This window comes from Quercus robur, chromosome 5, assembly GCF_932294415.1.
Source record: "Quercus robur chromosome 5, dhQueRobu3.1, whole genome shotgun sequence".
NCBI classification, from domain to species: Eukaryota; Viridiplantae; Streptophyta; class Magnoliopsida; order Fagales; family Fagaceae; genus Quercus; species Quercus robur.
In genome coordinates, this window is record NC_065538.1 from 48,119,806 (window position 1) to 48,143,147 (window position 23,342).

At 34.5% G+C, this 23,342-nt stretch overlaps 1 protein-coding gene across 1 annotated transcript; it reads left to right on the plus strand.

Moving 5' to 3' along the window:
- Positions 1–8,809: 8,809 nt before the first annotated feature.
- On the plus strand, positions 8,810–12,621 carry LOC126726167 (protein CHUP1, chloroplastic). Its single transcript, XM_050431294.1, has 6 exons — positions 8,810–10,198; positions 10,606–10,737; positions 10,880–11,061; positions 11,206–11,317; positions 12,091–12,225; positions 12,324–12,621. Exons 1-6 carry the CDS (start codon positions 9,050–9,052, stop codon positions 12,450–12,452), a joined length of 1,839 nt encoding a protein of 612 aa, XP_050287251.1. The 5' UTR covers positions 8,810–9,049; the 3' UTR covers positions 12,453–12,621.
- The last annotated feature ends 10,721 nt before the right edge of the window (positions 12,622–23,342 follow it).

Genomic DNA, 23,342 nt, shown 5'->3' on the forward strand with positions numbered 1-23,342 from the left:
CTATGTGGCAAGTTGTTATAGGTTGTTATTGGTGGGACAGAAAAATAATTCTAGTGGTAGGTTTAAATTAAAACCAATAATAACTAGCCACCTATGATTTGTTGTGAAAATATTATGGACGTAACACCTTAATGAATCGGTACCTAAAGTTGGAATGTAGGTCTGTTAATAACTAATTGGCCTTCACTACCAAAGAACGACCATATAAAGTAGAGCTTCATGCAAATTATGCAAGCCTCCATAAATCATATGAATTCTCGAAAGGTAGTATCGTAAAATTTGAATTACTACATATAGATAAAAAAAATTATTCAGTATTCCTAAAATATAAACAATATTTATTCTTTACCTCATATGAATAGTGAATCCTAGTTATTATGAATTTAATTAGTGAAATCTACAATTCATGCGAGGATAGGATATATCATCAAGTCACTGCAGTCCCAAAATGCTGAATAATTACACCATTGATTGAACTTCAATTTATGGACATTTTTGCATTGCTAGCATCCATATGCAATGTTGATGGTGAGGTTAATAGTGTGTGTGTGTCTATATATATATATATATATATATATATATATATATATAACTCTACACTTGATGTAACTCCTCAAAATTATGTTACACCACTCAATATTTATTTTATTGGATATGAATTTTGACAAATCTACTATTACATTATTTTTATTTTTTCCTTACACTCTACATGCTTTCAAAATTTTCCAGATAATTTGAGATCAATTGCTATGTCATTGATCAAATATTTAAATTAAAAAAAAAATATTGTACCTAAAATTGTGCATAAAATATTAGTTGTTATAGCGAATAATAATTAGCATCTAATTGACACAAAACTTAATATACATGTTAATAAGAATTTAGAGAATATATAATCCAATGGTAAGATTTTTTAAGTATTAATCTAATAAAAAAGTTATTAAGTAATATAACTTTGATTAAGATTATATTAAATGTAACTTGAATCCAATCCTTTATGATTCGGCCATGAACCCCAATCCTGTACAGAGAATGGCAAACGCCAATCCTAACCCGCAAGTGTAGAGTATTAATGAAGCAAGTAGGTAAAATGGAGCCTCAGGGAGATGTACATTAACTCATGCTTCGTTGGCCTTGCAATGCGTGTATATGTGATTTTAATAGGATTGGAGCCAGGAGTCTAGGACCACTGGCTTTTTTGATTATTCATTTATTCCCACCGTTTGCTACATTCCTTTCGTGCTTTTGCTTGAGACCGCTCCTCACTTTAATTTCACTCATTTTTTCCTCTACAGCAGACTCTAAATTTCACATGCAGGGTCAATGCATATAAATGTAAATGTAAGTTGAGAAAATGCTGATTTATTGTTTACCCAAAAAAAAAAAAAAAAATGCTGATTTATTAGATCCCTATGCCCAGAAGCTATTCTATTTCAGGTGCCAGCTCAATTTACGAAGTTCGCATGGTGCAAAAGTGGCACCTCTAGCTAGGTGCCACCCCAAAATTACTTGACATATAAAATTTTGGAATATCCATTTTGTTTTTCTAGTTAAATTTCTTTTTCTAAACTCTTCTTTTCCATCTTTTCAGGGGAAAAAAAATAAGTCTAGTTATCAAATATATAATTAAAAAAAAAAATCACTATTTTTTCATTGTTGTTAAGATAACATGTTGTAATTAATGTTTTTATTGTATTAGTAAGAAGTTTAGGTGAAAATGATGTTATATTATAAAGTAACACTACAGTTATAAACTATTTTATAGTATTTTTACAAACTATTAATGTATCCAACTTCTTATTAGTTTTCATTTAGGCCCACCATTAACATTACTTTTTTTATTTATTAATAATCACTCATCATATCAACAATTTTTAAATTTTTTTGTAAAAAAATTCGTATCTCTAGCATTATAAGTATAAGTTACCTGGAAAGTGAAATTGATTGCGTCTCTTAACACTGAACACTTTTTTATACAAAAGCCTATTGGTATGGTTGGTAGAAAAATCATATTTCACTTGATAATTTATGGTAAGACACTCTTCCAAATTGGAACCTCCTCCCTTTTCTATTTTTAACATATAAGTCGATCTAATGATACATTTTTTTTTTTTTTTCAGAAGTGGCATATTATAAATAAATATTGGTGTCAATAATAGAATTATGTGAAACTGATATTCACCGCTTCCAACCACTTGACGACTCCTAACAATTAATCCAGAGAGTAATTTGTAAAATAAAAAATAAAAAATAAAAAAAGTTATCTCTAAATAATATCTCTTCTTATTTTTTTGTTTTTATTATTTTTTTTCCTGAAAGTAAAAGAGATGTGTGTAACAGAGTAATTTGCAGTTGCACAGCTGGAGAGAGAGCGATGGAAGAGAAATTAGTGAGGTCAGTCTAGTTCACAGACCATGGACATAACAAAAGGACTGGAATGATAGGCCAAACAAGGATCGAAGAGAATTCAGAGAAACCCTTCTTTCTCATGTCAACCTCACACCAGCCATTACAGTACACATTGTCCACTCCTTACTCTTAAGTCCTTTCTTTCACCACTTTATATCACAATACTAGTATACAAATTAATGGGTGATCAATCCATAAAGCCATATTATTCATATACCCTCAGCAATATTAGAGTGAAAGTGACTCGAGATCCATGTAATTCCAATTCTGTCATATTCCTTGACATATTTATACAATTGCCTCGACTAAAAAAATAGTAGTTGAAAAGAGTTCACAACTAACGTACAAGGACTATGTCAAACAACTTATTTTGCACGAAAAAGCTAGACAACATTACAGTACCTCACCCACTCCTTACTCTTAAGTCCTTTCTTTCACCACTTTCTATCACAATACTAGTATACAAATTAATGGGTGTTCAATCTATAAAGCCATACTATTCATATACCCTCAGCAATATTGAGTGAAAGTGACTTGAGATCCATGTAATTCCAATTCTGTCACATTCCTTGACATATTTATACAACTGCCTCGACTAAAAAAGTAGTAGTTGAAAAGAGTTCACAACTAATGTACAAGGACGACATCAAACAACTTATTTTGCACGAAAAAGTTAGACAACATTACAGTACCTTGCCCACTCCTTACTCTTAAGTCCTTTCTTTTACCACTTTCTATCACAATACTAGTATACAAATTAATGGGTGTTCAATCTATAAAGCCATACTATTCATTTACCCTCAGCAGTATTAGAGTGAAAGTGACTTGAGATCCATGTAATTCCAATTCTGTCACATTCCTTGACATATTTATACAACTGCCTCGACTAAAAAAGTAGTAGTTGAAAAGAGTTCACAACTAACGTACAAGGACTATGTCAAACAAATTTTTTTTGCACGAAAAAGTTAGACAACATTACAGTACCTCGCCCATTCCTTACTCTTAAGTCCTTTCTTTCACCACTTTCTATCACAATACTAGTATACAAATTAATGGGTGTTCAATCTATAAAGCCATACTATTCATATATCCTCAGCAATATTAGAGAGAAAGTGACTTGATATCCATGTAATTCCAATTCTGTCACATTCCTTGACATATTTATACAACTGCCTCAACTAAAAAAGTAGTAGTTGAAAAGAGTTCACAACTAACGTATAAGGACTACGTCAAACAACTTTTTTGCACGAAAAAGCTAGACAACATTCTGGTTTCCAAATGCCAAAAAGGAAACTAAATTTGATTAGCTTGGATATGAATTGAAAAGGTGTGCCTGTGGATTATGCAAATAATAATATCAATAATAATGCATGTTGTGTTTGCTTTGATTAGCTTGGATATGAATTGGAAAGGTGTGCCTGAGGATTATGCAAATAATAATATCAATAATAATGCATGTTGTGTTTGCTTTGATTACTTTCAAATTTCAATATATACCAACTAATAAGGTGAGTGGCCTAGCTAGTGACAAAGGCCCACTCTCACAGTCTCACGCGGTTTGGTTATGTCTTGTACCTTCTGAATTTGAATTTTTATTGGTGCAACACTGCAATGTAGTTTCACTTGGGACCCTAGTAAGGCTGAGTTTAGAGCATGGTTGAACCCATCTGATGAAGTACTTGCACCTCTCATTTCTCATGTCCTATTTAGGTTCCTCAGCATTAATTTTTCAAATGGATCCAGCACGACCGAGCCCTCCTTTATTTGATGATTTAATAGTTGCAAGGAGGAGAGATGATTTGAACTCTACATATATATATTTTATTCAGAAATATTAGAAAACATCAATCAATTAAGTTATAAGACTATTGGTGACTAAGTATCCATTTGGATGATGCTGAAAAGCACTGGAGATTATGGCACTTTACCCTTAATTTTTAAAAAAATTGGCAATATGTCCCTGTTTACAAACTATATAGGGGCGTGCCCTTGTTTCGATACTCGATTACTCTAAAATCGAGTTCAATTAAATACTCGATTCATAGAAAATCGAGTTATGCCCGATCAAACTTTAAAAAAAAAATAAAATAATTTGCATGAAACTCGACTTTCAGAAAATCGAGTTCCATGCAAAAAAAATTTTATAAGTGTCATCGCCCCATATTCAAGTAGCCCTATAGCGGCATTTTTAAGCCCTATAGTGACGTTTTAAAACCCTATAGCGGCGTTTTCATGCAAATTTTTTTGAGTCTGTTGCTCCCATAATGAGGGAGCCCTATAGTGGCGTTTTTAAACCATATAGTGACGTTTTAAAGCCCTATAGCGGCGTTTTCCTGCAAAATTTTTTTCTAGGTGTCACCATACCAGGTTCAGTGAGTCCTATAGTGGCGTTTTTAAGCCCTATAGTGACGTTTTTAAGCCCTATAGCAGCATTTTTGAACTCGACTTCTCTAAAATCGAGTTCCATGCATTTTATTTATTTATTTATTTATTTTTTAAGTTTTATTAGTCATAACTCGATTTTCTACTAATCGAGTATTTCATTGAAACTCGATTTTAAGGTAATCAAGTATCGAAACAGGGGCATATTCCTATATAGTTTTGAAATAGGGGTATATTGCTAAATTTTTTAAAAATTAAGGGCAAAAGGCTAGAATTCCCAAAAAGCACTTGCATATGAGTTTCACGTGTTTTTTTTTTTTTTTTTTTTTTTTTTTGAGAAAAGCGTTTCACGTTTTCAGATGTGAGATTATGCTTTTTCAGTGGAGGTCTCGTGCACTGTGTATGGGATTCACAAGTACTTTATTCACGGAAAAAAAATTTTAAAACTGAGTCTCATAGTACTATTTACACATTTAAAAATTTTTTTGCTACAATGTTTTCAATTTTCAGTAAAATAAACAGTATCTAAACAGACGCTCAGCACTACTTTACCCTTTGTATTTATGGGGGTAATTAGATTTAAGTCAGTAAACATGAAAATAAAAATAATCTCATCACATCTATTCTTTTTTCAAGGGTCTACAAGATATAAGTGGAATTGTAGTGATAATCAATTGATAGTGAGACCATTTGTGCTGTTCGGTATCTAAGTCTAAGCTTATTAATGCAATCGGTTCTTCCAGGTAACGCAACATTGTCTGCTGTTGTGCATATCGTGCAAATTACGTAGCATTTTTAAGTCTTTAACTCAAGCAGGCACGCCGAAGTCAATGAAGTGATGGCAAATGGTATACATAGGTCCTACAACAATAAGAATATGTATGCGACATATTGGCTCTTTGTGTTACAGTGTTAATAATTTACAAACACTAATTTACCCCACACATTAAAAGAAATTACTATAGGCCATTTTTGCTAAATAATGCGTTTTTGTAAATTATTTTACCAAACAAGTCATTTTCAAACTTATACGAACTAATAGTCTCGTTTAATGGAAGCATACATCAATTCGAATCGGACATCTGTCATGTCTACCTTTTTTAAGTTTCTTTTTTTGGTAAAACCTTTTTTAAGTTTCAAATATCTATTTTAATTCTACCAAAATATTTATATATATATATATATATATATATATATATATATATATCTATTTTAATCAAGAATTTGATGAGGGCGGATGGATTATAGCCAAAGGATTCGGTGAAGGATACGTGAGATGACAAAAATTAAGGTGATGAAGAATTTGCTTTGCTGTTACTGTTACAGCCATAATTGAAACCCTCTTTAGAATTACTCTAGGGAAATAAAAAATATACTGTAAATTTGTAAAATTTGTTACAATGTTATTCTCGAAATACAATACAAAAGACAAAGTGATTATTTTTTTGAACACAGAATAATGGAATATAAATCTTTTGTACAACTTGTAATGTATTTATTTAACTTTTCTTATAAAATAATCAAAGTTTTAAAAAATAAAAATAAACATATAACAAGTTGTAATTGGTGGAACACAAAAGTGGTGTATAAGATTTGTATTTAAAATGATGTGGCTTATCAACAACATAATGAAGAAGAATGAATAACAATTGACGAATTTACAAGCATTCCAACCCTTAATGAAAAAAATATCTTTCATTAGCAGTTGCTCCTCAGCCAGTCTTAGCAGTTATAAAAGTTGGTCCAAAATTTAATAAGGAGATGAAATTAATAGAGGAGATTAACGTGTAATAGAAAAAGAGAAATGCTAATGAGTGCCCTTATGGCACTAGTTAAGAATCCAGTTAAAAAAAGTTTTTATGGGGAAATAAAAAAAAAAAATTAATGTTTTGACAGTTTTTTTCATTTTCCATAAAAATGATGTCAAAACTTTCTTAAAATGGATTGTTAACGAATGCCCTAAAGGGCACTCGTTAGCATGACCCATAGAAAAATATGATGATATTTATGGTTGTCATGCAATTGTGATAGCAGGATTTGGTAAAAAAAATGATAGAGACTAATTCAACATACAAAAGACAGTTAATGATATTTACATTGACACAAATATTACTAACTTGTTATTAGTTTCCCTTAATACTTCAATAATTTTCCTTGTAAAAATTTTAATTTTTATTGTTCTATTTTATTGACAATAAGAGGGGTATAGTGATTTGATCATACTATATATTATGAATTTGAAAATTGCATGATACAGTAACTGATATACATAGGCATATTTTATGCCCACTTAATAATACAAATATCGTTTGGATAAATAAAAATGCAAATATCATTCAATTATTTTTCTTATGTTAATAAATTTATTTATTTTTTGTTTGATTTTGTTTTAGTTGTTGCAAAAGTAACTAAATTTGTTCAAGAATACCATATTTCAAATCAATTGGTTTCCATATAAATCTTATAAAAATAACATTAGTCAAGAGCCTTGTAACTTAATTGACACCTCCCCATCCATAAAGTGCTTGGAAGTTTAGGAGGAAAGGGTTTAAGCTATATCCTTAAATAATTGATGCACCACTTGAAATTATTAATAAGAAGACCAAATTAAGCCTTAGAGCATTTGTATATCAACTCATATATGTTATTTATTTTAGCATAAGATTTTTCTATTTTACCTAATTACTTTTCAAAGCACATGTATATCCGATTTTTTTTTTTTTTGAGAGAGTTTCTACGTCAGATTATTTATTCTAAACTCAATTTCATTAAAATATCAATTTTCCTTAATGTTTTAATTATTTTTCTTTTTTAACACACCACAACTATTATCTACTATCTTTCTTCATCTTTGAAATACATAAAGAAAAAATAAAAAACTAAAAATTTTCTTGATCTTTTAATTTTGCCTCTCCCTTCACACTCCGCACCCACCATTCATTATCTTCTTTTATCTTTTGAATACCTAAAAAAAAATAATAATAAAATAGTGTTAGTGGAAAATATGATGATTACTGTAATTTTGGATAAATTTTTGCACATTTGTAAATAAGTTAATCATTACAGTAATGTGGGTGATTTTTTAGATTAAGGCAAAATTTTGCTTGCAAACTATTATGCACAATGCGGATGCAAGTAATCTTTCCCCCTCTCCTCAAAACATAGATGAATCTCCACGAAAAGCATGTGGATTAAAATTAAAAATAAAAGACAAAAGGAAGGTACATTGTCTTAATTATTATATATTAAGTTTTTTAATTAAATTAAATCACCTAATTATATTAATCAGTCAAATACATATAAAGTTATCATTTTAAAAATAATCAAATCCGTTGTAATTATGTGTTTTAGCAAACCTAACTTTAATCTAGTCATTCACTTTCATTTAAAATAAAACATTTAAAAGAAAAAAAAGTGTCATTCACTTTCATTTGACTTCGTACAACAATCAACAAATACACAAATGCTCCAAGGCAACTACCTATTCCCCAACCATTTAAACTAACGAGAAACCTTTGTCTCAAAAAAAAAAAAAAAAACTAACGAGAAACCGTGATAAATTGGAGAGAAATTTGTTGAATTGAAAAGAAAATCATAACTAGGCGACCGTTAGAGCAGGGACCTTTCTACTTTCTAGCTTCTAAAATTTCCCTCTCCATCTCGGACTCTCGTAAAACCCTCATTCCTCCACGCGCCCCAGTGCTCCATCGCCCTACAAACGAAATCTTGACCGTCCGATCCACCTAAACCCAAACCGACTTATACCAAAAACCTAGCGCGTGAAATACTGCGAGTTGGTAAAATACCAAAGTGTGCTAAAGGTTCAGTTCCTTAACTTTCATTAATTAATTTCCAACTTTTTAAAAATTTTAGGTTTTTAGTTTGTTTAGTTTCAAACTGTGGATCCGAAGAAAGAAGACCGTTCCTCGATATCGCTGCACTTTGCTTTTTCTCTCTCAAGTCCCAACGTTCTCTTTCTCTCTCTCTCTCTCTCTTAAAAAGCGAAAGACAATAAAAATACTATATTATTATTTTCCCCTCTCTCTCACAACACAAACTTCAAGTTCAGTCTCTCTCCCTCTCTCTCTCAGACAGCATAGCGACTTCTTTGTAGGGTTCAAAGTTGAAACCCTATCTCGTAGGAAATACCATAGCCCCGAAAACCTAAGAAATATATTGTAATCTTTTTAGGGTTATATCTGTCTGTGTCTGTCTGAGATAAAACAAAAACAGAGGGTTCGTGTAATCGTGATTTTCCATGGTGGCTGGGAAGGTGAGAATGGCAATGGGGCTACAAAAGTCTCCGGCGAGTTCGAAACGAGAAACGCCACCGAAGCCGCCTCCATCGCCGTCGCCGAATCCGAGTCCGACTAATAAAGCTCCTTCGAAAGCCGTGTTCTCACGCTCCTTCGGCGTGTACTTTCCACGCACCTCCGCTCAGGTTCAACCTCGCCCACCCGACGTCACCGAGTTGCTTCGCGTCGTCGAAGATCTGCGCGAGCGAGAGTCGCTGTTGAAAACCGAACTCTTGGGGCACAAGCTTTTGAAAGAGTCGGTGGCTATTGTTCCTGTTCTGGAGAGCGAGATCTCATCCAAGAACGCAGAGATTGATAGAGCTTCGAAGTTAGTGGATGCGTTGGAGATTGAGAACCAGAAGTTGAGAATGGAACTGGAGGAGTTGAGGACGAAGATTGAATACGAAAGAGAAGAAAGCGAGAAAAAGTTGAAGGCAATGGAGGTTGAAATCTCAGAGTTGAAGAAAACGGCGTCGGATCGTAGTAGTAGTATTCTAATAGAAAGCGAGGAGCTCTCGTCTTCGCAAAGGTTTCAAGGCTTAATGGAAGTCGCTGTGAAATCAAATCTCATCAAGAACTTGAAAAAGCAACACGGCGCCGTTTCGAACTTCGAGAATAATAACAACCAGAAACTTGAAGTGCAAGATTCGAAGAAAGACGAGGCTGATCAACACGAGAGACCGAGGCACTCAAGGTGTAACTCGGAGGAACTCGCCGAGTCAACTCTGTCCAGTCTCAGATCTCGCCCTCCTAGGGTTCCAAAACCACCACCTCCAAGGCCTTCTTCAACATCATCATCATCATCCTCATCATCATGTTCATCCAACGGTTCTTGTGGTTTGATGACGGAGCAAGCAAATATTCCTCTTCCTCCACCGCCGCCCCCTCTGCCTAAGATGGCTGCTCCACCGCCGCCACCACCTCCGCCGCCGAAGGGGATGAAGATGGGGGCAGCGAAGGTGAGGAGAGTGCCGGAAGTGGTTGAGTTTTACCATTCTTTAATGCGGAGAGAGTCTCGCCGTGACTCCGCCACCTCTGACGTGGCACCGGCAACCGCCAATGCCCGTGACATGATCGGCGAGATCGAGAACCGGTCTGCTCACTTGCTCGCGGTAAGAGTTCCCGGTAACCGGTTATTATATTATTTATGGGTTGTAATTACGGCTTTGACACTGACTGGAGTATACTTTATGTCAGTGAGTGAGTGACTGGTCCTAGTGTCTTTATTGTTTGCTTGCTAGATAAGACAGTGTTTGGATTCGATATGAGATTTCATTGGGGGGTGGGGTGGGGATTGTGTAATTTTGATCAAGTTCAGTGGCAATTTCGTACCTGACAGTCAAAAAGTTATATATTAAATTTCAATTTTTTACGGTGGTTTTCTTAATTTTATTACTGGTATTGATTTGTCACAATGTTCCTTGTTTCTGTCTTTTAATTTTTGTTAACTGACTTATGTTTTGTAGTCCTACATTGTTGAATTTGACTTGAGTTTTTTATTGGAATCGTGGTTGTACAGATAAAATCAGATGTAGAAACTCAAGGAGACTTCATAAGGTTTCTGATAAAAGAGATCGAGAATGCTGCATTTGCAAACATTGTGGATGTTGTGCCTTTTGTTAAATGGCTAGACGACGAGCTCTCTTACTTGGTACATTTTGTTTTTTTATGTTCTTTACAAATCTCAGAGAATCTGTTACTTTAATTTTGGCCTAAACTTTTAGTATTTTTTTTAAGGGGGTAAAAATGTTGTACTGAGCGAGGCCTAAATGCATGTTTTGTATTCTTTTCAGGTGGATGAAAGAGCAGTGCTGAAACACTTCAATTGGCCAGAGCAGAAAGCGGATGCACTGCGCGAGGCAGCATTTGGGTATTGTGATCTCAAGAAGCTCGAATCCGAGGCTTCAACCTTTCGTGACGATGCCCGCCAGCACTGTGGACCTGCTCTCAAGAAAATGCAGGCTCTGCTCGAAAAGTATGCAAATTTCTGTAGTCTTGCACTTTGCACGTTACCATTTATATCATTAAAGAAAATACATATTAGATTCTATTGTGTTGTGCTTTAATTTTTTAGTATATCTTATATTCACTAATTTTGCCACAAATATGGCTATTACAGGCTAGAGCATGGTTTGTACAATCTCTCACGAATTAGGGAATCTGCAACAAAGAGATATAAAGTTTTTCAGATTCCAACGGATTGGATGCTGGATACTGGTTTTGTAGCCCAGGTAACTTCATTGCTTTGATATGCTTAGGATTGATGTAGAAGCAAGAAATATAGTTCCACATTTTTCTTAATAATTTTGGAAAGCAAGAAGCAACACATGCCTATTTGGTAATAAGAAATTCACATTATCGCATATGCCTATTGAATGCTTACAAATATTGCATGGTCCACTTTAATGGGTCATACTTTAGAAATTGCGGAGACAATGGATAGGTTTTGACAGTCTACTATGTCCATGTGCATAACTAGGTGTAGTGGTTGCTAGCTGACAAAAGAGTGGTTAGATTTTTGCCTCAATTTCTATGTGCATGCCTGCATGCGCACATGTGAATTCCCAGATTTCTTAGTGCATCTGCTTGTCTACTTCCTTTTTTATTTTCTTAAATGGGGGATTTATGAGTAAAGAAGAGAATCAGATTCTCCATGTTGACCTTTTCAGACATTGCCAAATTGTTTAATATATATGGGAAGATGCAATAAATTCTTTAATAATGTGAAGAAAGACCTGGAGCTTCCTCAATCCAACTGATAAATTAAATTAATTAAAAAATGGAAAGTAGGTTCTCCCTTCCTTTTTAATTGGATATTTAAGCTATATGGATATTGACCTATTGTTACTAGTTCTCATTATTGTTACTTGCAATAGTTTTATGAGTCGGGGGGTTATGCCAGTTGCCACATAAATGTTTACCTTTACTACTTACTTTACCTCCACAACTTTTTTTCTTTTTATTGTCCAAGTTGGGCTATGAATTTAAACCCCCAATGCTACAGATCAAGCTGGCTTCTGTGAAATTGGCCATGAAGTATATGAAGAGAGTATCTGCAGAGCTTGAAACAGTTGGCGGTAGTCCCGAAGAAGAAGAGCTGATAGTACAAGGTGTTAGATTTGCATTCAGAGTACACCAGGTAAAAATCCAAACTCCAAAACTTCAAACTTTTATGGTCAAGTATTTTGATCTGTTTTTTTAGGTGCTGATGAGTAACCTGCTTGTTCTATTTTCCAGTTTGCAGGTGGTTTTGATGTTGAAACTATGAGGGCCTTCCAGGAGCTTAGAGATAAAGCCAGAGCATGCCATGTACAATGCCAAAGCCAGCAACAACAGAAATTTGTGTGCAGGTCTACAGCTTGTTAATCTGTAGCAAACTCAGCTGCAGAATTGCTAGTTTTTGTTGTAAAGATACAGCTTGTTTGTGAATATTATGGCGGCGTCAGCTTTTTATTAATTCATTAATTACTTGGAAACAAGATTGCAATACTGTATGGTTTAGTTCTTTCATCAAAGACTTTGAGGAATTATTTCATTTTTCTACTCATCTTTTAATTAGTGTCGTGTCATTTTTCTTTGAAAAGAAGTAGCGCTAATATTCATTTAAAGTTCCACCCAAACATCTAAGCAAAAAAAAAAAAAAAAGTTCCACCCAAACAAAGATTTTAATGAATTATTTGTATTCAATTTAAATTTTAATAAAAAGTTTGGGCAGCAAACTTAGGTCTTATTATACTGTAGCAAAAAAAAAAATCCAAAATGGTTTTGCCAAAATCTAAATATACTAATTGTGTTGATTAAATCTTCAAAATAAAATGTTTAGAATGCGTTTGAATATTGCTTATATTACTGAAAACAATAAAAAAATAATTTCTGATTCTTCTCAAAAAAAAAATTTTGGTTACTGTTCACAAATGAAAATACTTTAATGATGTTCATGGAACATGATCAGTGCAAGAGGCGCTAATAAAAAAAAAAAAAAAGGGCAAAACGTGGACGTGTAGATGCATAATATTTTGTCATGTGTTGCATATTATCGGGTAGAAATATGTGTTGCATATATAACAATCTTAAGCGGGAAATATTATACAAAAGTATTGTGAGGGGAGGAGTGTCATCTAAAATCTCAAAAAAAAAAAAAATTGTGTACTTGTAAAACCACCCCAATTGCAAAATTTTGACGTACAAAAATTAGACTACCAAAGTGTAAACCTAAAAAGAGTTCAGAAGCAAGTATCTTGAAATTGAATAGTTTATCAATAATTTCTACAATACCCAAAAAGTAATATTTTCTATTATTTTTTTTGCTAGGTAATTATGGGGGATAGAACTCCGGAGCTCAAAGATACACATAGTACCGGGTATTACCAGACTACAAGGTCTAGTGGTTAATATTTTCTATTATTAAAACAAGTGCCCCACTCATGTAGTTTTGCCGGTTGAAAAATATAGTGTTTTACTAACGTGTGCCATTTTAGAAAACTTTTTACAAAAAAATAAAAAAGTGATTTATGGTATTGTCAATTTTTTCATTTCCTTATAAAAACTTTTTCAAAATGAGTGAGGACATATATTAACCGACTCATACATATATAATAAGAGGAACATTGACCAATCAAAGTGGTTAGTGAGTATTCATATGGCTTATGCATGATTTATCTCACAGCATCTATGCATCAATGCATGTTCATGGCATTCAACAAAGCGTAAACCCTAACCCTTAATCTATCAATTAAACCACACAAAACATGTTATTTTATTGACTCTAGAATTTAAACATGTGAAACTAGAATAAACAGAAGCCAAATACATGAAAAAAAAAAACATGAATTAGGGTTTCTAGGCATGAGTATGAGTGTGCATATATAAAGAATGCTTGTGCACCCCAACTGTATGTGTACACATACTACGATTACACGTTCCCTTGCATGAAGCATGTGCACGCATACACGCTCGAAAACTCAAACCCAGTAACATAAAACAGAAAGAAACAAAACAAGAAATCTAGCAACCTATCATGCTTTAAATACAAGCAAATAAGCAAAGAAGTGAAGAACCAAAGTTTGAACCTTTACTTCAACACAAGAACTCTCTAGAGCTTTGATTTGACCGTTTCCTTCAGTCAATCTAATCAAGAACAAAACCAAGAAGGTTAGTAAACTTTAGAACTCAAAGGCCAATACCAAAATAGGTCCCAACCAAGTAAAACTTGACTTTAGGATGTTTTAGTGTAAAAACCTCCCTCTTTGATTCACTATTTTCTAGTTAGTTTTTTGTATTGCATCCCCCTTTGTAAAAGTGCATTTTTGGGCTTTTCATAGTGGTCATAGAAACACCAATTTTATTTTATTATAAACTTTCCTCTACTAATTTATCACTTTTAAGATTAATAAAGAATTTTCCTTTACTAATTTATCAATTTTTTTGATCAATACAAAAGCTTATCATTATTGAAGCTAAAACTAAGATGAGCTTGGTTGTTAGAAATCCTGGGCACCAAGGAATGAATAACACCTGCTGCCACCAAAAATAGGTGGTCCCGGGGGGGGGGGGGGGGGTGGGGGTGGTTGAAACCATCTCATCTATTCATGAGAAAGCCCTAAATTCAATAATTAATAAATAAATGAAAAATCAAAAGTTGAGTAGGGAACAGAGAGAGACGTTGATATTGATTTCCTTGTAAAAAAAAAAAAAAAAAAAAAAAGCAAATAATTTTTTTTTGACCAAATATTGTATATAAGTTTGAGCTGGAAAATATTCATAGCATATGAGCTGGATCAAAAAAACAAAAAAAGTATACCTTACTTGTAAAAAAACAAATAATTTTTTTTGACCAAATATTGTATATAAGTAAGTTTGTGTTGGAAAATATTTATAGCATATGAGCTAATTAAAAAAACAAAAAAAAGTATATCTTACTCTTCTAACAACAGTTAAATGCTTCTAATCTTTGTTGGACAACCTTTTCTATTAATCTATGTTGATGCCCATTTCTGGCAAATGGGCCCAATGGCAGAAAAAGCCCAACAATATGAAAAATGTGGAGAAAGAAAACAACAAAGTAAAGGTCATTGGGCCAGAATGGCAGAAATAATGGTCCACAAGCCTACAAAATAGTAAAGTGGCCCCAAAGAAAGCAAATGGGCCAAGCAAGCCCCAAAGAATGAAGTAGTAAGCCCATGAGAATTGTAAGAAATAGAAAAAAAGCAAAAAGGGGCAGGAGGTGCTCAAAGAAAGGAATTGGTAAATAAGATTGGTTCGAAGGCCAATAAACTCAAAGGTAAAGGATGTGGTAATTGGGCTAGGGGAGCCTAAAAGATTTAGCAAAAGCCCATGAGAATGTAAGAAATAGGAAAAAATGAAATGGGCCAAGAATGCTTAAAGAATGAAGCGGGCCGAGGATGCCCAAGGAATAAAATGGGTCGAGGAAGCCTGAGATGTTATATGAACTAGCCCAATAAGAATGCTGGGCAGTAGAAACTAAAGGAAGGAATAACATATGAAACTGGCATGACAGGCACTTTAGCTCGCAAGCCCTGTAGTAAAGCAAACAAGGGTAAATGATATTATAGCAGGAACAATGTAGTGGCATGGCAAGAGCACCAATTAGCCCATGAACAAGTAATGAAAGAAGACATGGGCCGAATTAAAGAAGAGAAAGCCTACACCTAAGCAATGCTCAGCCCAAAGAAGAAATGAGGTGGTCTTTGTGGTGGCAGTTTGTTGAAGAAAGTTGGGTTTTGGAATAGATTAGTGTAAGAAAGGCGAAGACGTGTTAGGTCTTTTAATTGCATTTTTTTCATTGTTGTTGGAAATAGGAAGGGGAGAAATCTCTAACTAATCGGTCAAGAAAAATAGAATGAAGAAGCAGACTGAACAACAACAAAGATTAACACTTAATAAACCCATTTTGAAAGCCTCTAAGCAAGATCAAGACTGATCAATCTCCAAATCAAAACAAATCATGCCGAAAAAATTTCTGATTCACTTTCACTTCCTGGGTCTTTTGCAAACCTTCGATATTTGTGTGTTTGGATTTTTTTTTTTTTTTACGTGGCTTTTTATTAATTATTAAAATACTGATTTGGTAATTTTTAATATTATTTTATATGCCACATAAGTTTTAAGTGTGCCAACAGTGCACACTGTTTGCCATGTAGGCATTTTTTGTTAATAAATTAATGGTAGAGACTAAATTGACTGTAAGTTGAAAATAACAGGGACCAAATTGACTGTTACAAAAATGTAAGGACCAAATTCACTTTGACTTCAAAATGTAAGGACTAAAATGATGTTTTTGCCTTTCTTTTATGAAAAGGATTTCCATGGTTTTTATCCAACTTTCAAAAGTAACTTAACTTTGTGTGTGTGTGTTTTTTTTTTTTTTAATAAAAAAGGGGTAGCCAAAAAGTTTTCATGAAAACAAAGTTTAAGCTTAATAATCATTTGTAAAGAAAGTTCAAATCAAAGGAAAATAAACTTATTTTTGAAAAAGGATTTTTAGAACCGTAGTTAAAACATGAGAAAAGTTTTTAATTTAAAGAAAATGGTTTCCATGGGTTTTCTAACAAAAAAAAAGAAAAAGAAAAAGGAGTTTTAAGGTTAAAAATCTATGATTTTTATTCATCTTGAAGAACATAATGTAGGAAGGTTGTTTTAAGAATTTTTTTTTAAAGGAAATTTCTCTTAAATAAGTCCTAAACCTTATAACATTCAAAGCTTATGGATTCTTGTTCATGTTGGGGAATGGGAATCATGGAGACTTCTACCATTTTTCCAGAAACATATCCATATTGTTTGAGTAAACTCAAAAGGGATTTCCATATTGTTTAAAACCCATTTAAAAGAAACTCAAAAGGGATTTCCATATATTTTTTTAAAGAAGATGCCCAAAACTTTAGGTTGAAAATCATTTTGAAGAAAAGAAAGGTTTTGAAGGGTTTGTAAAATACTAATTTGGAAGGCTTTTATGAATTTAAGAGGAAAACTTATTTTTTTGAAAAGGTTTACTTCTAAGAAAATGGATGGCCATTGGAACCATTTTTTATCTTTTGGAAAACACATTTTTAGAGGTTTGTTTACCCAAGATTTTTACTATTTGGTAACCTAGGGTTTATGGTGCTAGCAAGAGAGCTAGCACCCTTAAATCCTTTAACACATGAGAAAGAGAATATGGAAAATAAAGCAAGCATAAAGATAAAGTGCATAAATTAAAGGAGCAAAATATTTAAAGGCTTGAATGTAAAAGCAAGAATTTAAAGAATTTAAAGGCAAGACATAATGTAGAAGCTTGTATTTAAAGGAATTTAAGAACAAGACAATAATGTAAAAGCTTGAATATAAAGGAATTTAAAGATAAGACAATAATGTAAATGGGTTTATTTGAAATGTTTTTAAAAGAAATTTATCCTAAATAAGCCCTAATCTTGTCACATCAAAGCCTATGAGTTCTTTTGCAAGTTGGGAAATGGAAGTCAAGGAGACCTCCACCATTTTCCCTGAAACATACTCATATTATGCTTAGGAATAAGGTTTAGAACCCATTTATGAGAAACCCATCTATGGTAAATTGCCATCTTTCCACTAAAGGTTAGTCGTGCATGAGGAAAAATCCTCCACAAACCTTCTAGTTAGGAAGATGAGGATTTATCAAAGATATTGGGTTGTTTTCTCTTTTTAGATCCAAGGGATTTAAAGAGAGAAGACAACAAAGAGAAAAGGGTAGAAAACAAATTTTTTTACAAGTGTAGATAAAGCTTTAAGGAATAAAGAGCATGAACAATAAACATACATAAGTAGAGAGATATAGAATAATATGTAAAGAGCAAAAAAAATAGATGAACAACATAAAAAAAGAGAGCATTTCAATATATATATAGAATGACGTATTTACAAAGAGTGAAGGAAAGAGAATGGTGTAGCTATGAACAAAGCTACCCATTTCTATTACAAGGCTTACCAAGCTTACCTAAGAGCTTTGGAGGTGTGTAAATGGTGGAAACCAAGGCTAAAGTTTCTGTTTAAATGAGGGGTTTTCTAAAGAAAAAGAGAGAGAAACTAAAACTAGAGAAATTCCACAGAGAGAGAGAAGAGAGAGATTTTGGGATTTTTGTGCATGATTTGGCCAAGAGGGTGAGGTGTTGCATGCAACATATCATGCAACACCTCACCCAAAATGCCTTGATGCACACACAATTTCACTTTTTGTCTTTTTCCTCTTTTTGACTCTATTTCGAGTTTCTGTTTGAAGGCCTTCTTGAGCTCGGATTTCTTCAAACTTGGTGTCCTCGAAAAGGTCTTGATGTCTGGTTTCCATAGGTTTTGACCTTGTATGATTTGGAGCTAAGGTCGTTGAGATATCACATTTGGAAGAAGGGTGACATAGTATAGGAAATTTAATAGCACTATTTTTGGAAAATTTATTTCTCCAAATCCGGAGTAGATATCGCTGAACCCTTTTTATAGAAACCATACAACTCATCATACTTCAATCTGGTTCAGACAGATTGCACCAATTGTGGCTGAATCGGTACAGTTTATTGCGCGAAAATGCCCCCAAAATAGTTCTTTTGACTTGAAAATAATAATACATTTATGGGTAAATTACATATTTGGTCTCTAACATTTATGTTATTTGTCAATTTGGTCCTTAACATTTCAAATATGTTAATTTAGTCCCTAACCTTTTGATATTGTGTCAAAAAGGTCCTTACCTTTAAGTGGTTGATGGAAATATATGACGTGGCTAACGATGTTATTAAAATATTGTTTTTTTGTCACATAACCTACCATGTCATGGTCACCAACTAGATCTATTTATATTTCTCTTTCATTTACCCGTAGTAGTTTTCTTTTCTTTCTCCATTTTTGTTTCAAGCTCACAATCTTTGGTGTAGCCTCTCTCTCTGACTTATGTTTTTATTTTTTATTTTTTTGGGGGCCTTTTCATTTCTTTGATCCTGAATAATGCAACAGAGCTTCACCATTTTTGACAACCAAAATTTTCGCTAATTTCTAGATAAAAATTAAAAGGACTCCACAACGTTTGAAAGATAAAATAAAGACTTGGTTGCCCACTACACTCCTAAGTGAAAGATCTAATAGAAATCAAATTGAAAAAAAATATAAATACTGAAACTAACTAAACACTTCTAGCGAATAAGCTTGATTCACGATACCAGCCCTGAGCCAATCCCACTATATGTATGTTATTCTTTTGTCAAGATATTCAGTTAAATATGTTGACAAGAATAACATAAATATTTCAAGTTAGGAAAGATGAGTCGATGACAGTGCGCCTCCCGTTAAGACTCAAAAGAGTCAAAACTATTGACGAGCTTCACTCACTATAGAAGAAGTTTGCATCCACCACCTGAGATTTTACAAAATCTTCTCAAACTCACCGATCTTCACTAGTGGCGGCTCCAGAAATTTTGTTTATGAGGTTTATTAAAAAAAATTAATAAAAGGAAAATTTGAATATATCGAGTTATCGACAAAAAATATAAAAATAATACGTGAAGTTTTACAATTTTATTCTACAAGTTATCAAATTTTGAATGTTACATGATAGTTTATTATGAGAATTTATTGCCAATGTAGGTAGCTATGAGCCTATAACTATTTTATTTTGTCAAGTCTGTCTAACATTTTTATCTTTATAAAGTTGTTATTATCTATTTGACTTGGTTTTAATAAAAAGATTTTGGACTAAATGACTAATCTCAATTCATTGGCTCCGTATTAATTATTGATGCATACAATCACACTCATTTATGCATAAAATTATACACTATGTGTCTACTTAACTAATCAAGTGCTTGAACAATCACTAATTTTACAATTTTTTTTCTTGAATTTTACCAACTTTATAACAAAAAGTTATTATAACATGATAACAATACACACACATGTAAAAAAAAAAAACCCTTTTTATTTCCTAATCATTAAATTATATAAAGTTATATTATATTTATATTGTACACACAAACATTCACACACATCATTAAACTAACAAATAAAATATTATATATATAATTTTTTTTTGAAGCCAGGGGTTCATTTGAACCCCTTGAATATGCTATAGTGCCGCCCCTGATCTCTACCTTTCAATCTTCTTGCTGTCGTTGCTAAGTTTGCTGCTAGCCCACTGTCGGCTAAGTGGGTCTATCAGTGTCAAGACTATCTCCCTCTTTGTGCTCTCAATGGGACTAGGGATTTCAAATTTTCAATCCCATACGTGTGTAACAATTTCATTTGTGAGTTAGGGATTTTGATCCCATAAATTACTCACTTATCTTTTTTTTTTCTTTTTTCTTTTTTTTTTTAAATAAAAAAATTAAGATTATGTTGCATGTTAGTCCACTTGGCAGTTAATGTGGCAATAAACTATATTTTTATTTTAACCATTTGCTATGCCAGTAATTTTCATCCAAGAGATAATAGTAGGGACTAAATTGACTCTGCACTGAAACATTAGGGACCAAATTGATACAATTGAAAGATTATGGATCAAATTGAAATATGATGTAAAGAATATGAACCAAATATGTAGTTTAGCCTACATTTAATAAGGATTTTGGTATTTTCTTCATATCTCATTCATTTTAACTTTGATTTTGGCCTGTGAACTGTCGTTTCGAAGGAAATTCTATGATCTTCAAGATGGTTCAAAATTAACCTTGATTGGACTGTCATATCCAAAAGTCAACATTTTAACCACTCTCAATTAGGGTTTTGTCAGCGTTGGTCAAATTTTGCCAAAAATGGCAAGTTTGATTTTGGATTGTTTGTTTCGTTGTCCAATTAGGGTAAGTAGGATTTTTTTCACATTGTTCCTAACTCTTGGTTTTCAAAATTCATGGCTTTCACCCTTTTTTGAGATTTAAATCACTATTTTGGCATGTTAATCGAGATCAGAAAAAAATACGAAATCGGCACCCCTTTGTGGGTCTTTCTTTGCTCCTTAGTGAATATTCAACTGACCACTTTGTTGTGGGTATCTTCTGTTATGTGTGGATTCCATTTGGCCATGTGAGTGTCGCACCATTTGAATAGTCACCAACCATTGTCCTCTACTATGGTGTCAATCCTTGAGGATTGGGTTAAGGTGTAGTTGGTCTCCCTTACGACAACGGGTTTGGGTCATTAGTTATAAATTATGTTTTAATTCCTTTGCGGTTAATTCTGACTAGACCTCTACACGCGCAATGGGAGGAATTTATATCATTCATTTTTATTTACCACTTTTTATAAAGGTTAATATTTCCATTTTATTCTCAATTTTATTCTGCTTACCCTGACTGTCGTATTATCTGATCCCTAGAAGAGCAAATAAAACAGCTCACTCTTTGGCCAAATGGTCCTTTTTGAACAATATTTTTAGGTCTTTTGATGTAGGTTTGAACCCTACTTATTTTGAGTTTATTATTAATGAAGACGGTAAGAAATAAGGCATACCTGACGGGCCCACCTGATGGGACTGACGGGCCCACCTGAACGGGCCTGACGGCCCTGCCTGACGGGCATGACGGGCCTACCCGAACGTGCCTGACGGGTTGGGACTGTTGGGCCTGTGCAAGGACTATTCCACGCGCTTTGAAGGCCCATCGCTGACAGGCACAGTGAGGGCCCATGATCCAAAATCTCCATTTCCTAGAAAAGCCCTATGATCCGAAAACGGAAATCTTGACTCACTACGCTTAAGGGAATTTGTATGAGAGTCCCACATTGAAAAGGTTTGGAAACCAAGAAGAAAAGTCAACCCTTTATCACTATAAAAGGCCTGCCACCCTCAGAGATCGAGGTACGCTTTAATTGACCTTCTCTAACGCTCTAAGTAAAAACAGAAGAATTCTAACTTGACCGTCGGAGAACCTTTGGCCGGCACCACACCGGTGCTCTCTGAAGGACATCCGTCGATTGTTTTTGCCGTGCAGGTTCGCTTCGAGTCGCGAGTACGGTGTGACCCATTGGTGACAATTTTCGACGTCATCAGTTGGCGTCGTCTGTGGGAATAACGACCGGGTACGGTAACATTTCCTAGATAAAAGAGTTACATGGTACTCACACGCTCGATGGCAACCACAAATGACGTCCAAGAAGAAGCCCCTACGACTGCCCTTGAGAGACAAGTCAAGACACTCGCCGCAGCCGTGGAGCGCCTCACCAAACAAAATCACGACCTGATAGAGCAGCTGAATCAAAAGAGTGCGGCGGTGAATAGCCAAGGAGAAGATCAAGAAGGGAACAGTGAGGAAAGGAGAAATAATGACGGACCACAGGAGAGTAACGCCCCGAGCAAACAAGTGCGACGGGACGCTAGCATCCCTTCAGTGACGGATACAGCTCCACAACCCATCATCGCGGAGATGCAGGCGATGAAGGAACAGATGGAAGTACTGATGAACGCTCTCAAGGGGCGAGTGTCCAGCGATCTTGACGACCTTGTCAACCGGACTGACTCGCCATTTACGGCGTCCGTCAATTCCTTCCCCCTGCCGAGTAAGTTCCGCATGCCGAGTATGGACAGTTATGACGGAATCAAGGACCCTCTCGATCACCTAGAGACCTTCAAGACCCTGATGCAACTTCAGGGAGTGGCAGACGCAATTATGTGTAGGGCATTCCCTACAACCCTGAAGGGCGCAGCAAGGATTTGGTTCAGCCGGCTAACACCAAACTCCATCGGCACCTTCAAGGAGCTGAGCGCTCAGTTCACTACGCACTTCATCGGAGGACATCGGTATAAGAAATCAACAGCTTGTTTAATGAATATCAAGCAGAGAGAGGAGGAGACGTTACGGGCCTACATATCACGCTTCAATAAAGAAGCGCTCTCGATCGACGAAGCCGATGACAAGATATTGGTGGCAGCGTTCACGAACGGGCTGAAAGGGGGTAAGTTTTTGTTCTCCTTATACAAAAACGACCCAAAGACCATGTCAGAGGTGCTTTACAGGGCCACCAAGTATATGAACGCTGAAGACGCACTGTTAGCCCGAGAAGACAGACCCAAGAAAAAGAGACCGACAAGAGGACCCCCGACAGGACCAGGGGCGGAAGAGAGGACGGATGGGAGATCGGAGGGAGGAGAGACGTCCAAAACCAATGGGCGGAAGGTTCACAAGTTTCACTCCGTTGACCGCCCCGATAGACCAAGTCCTAATGCAGATTAAGGACGAAGGATCCCTGACGTTTCCGGGAAAGCTGAAGAGTGATCCCAACAAAAGGTCCAGAGACAAATATTGCCGCTTC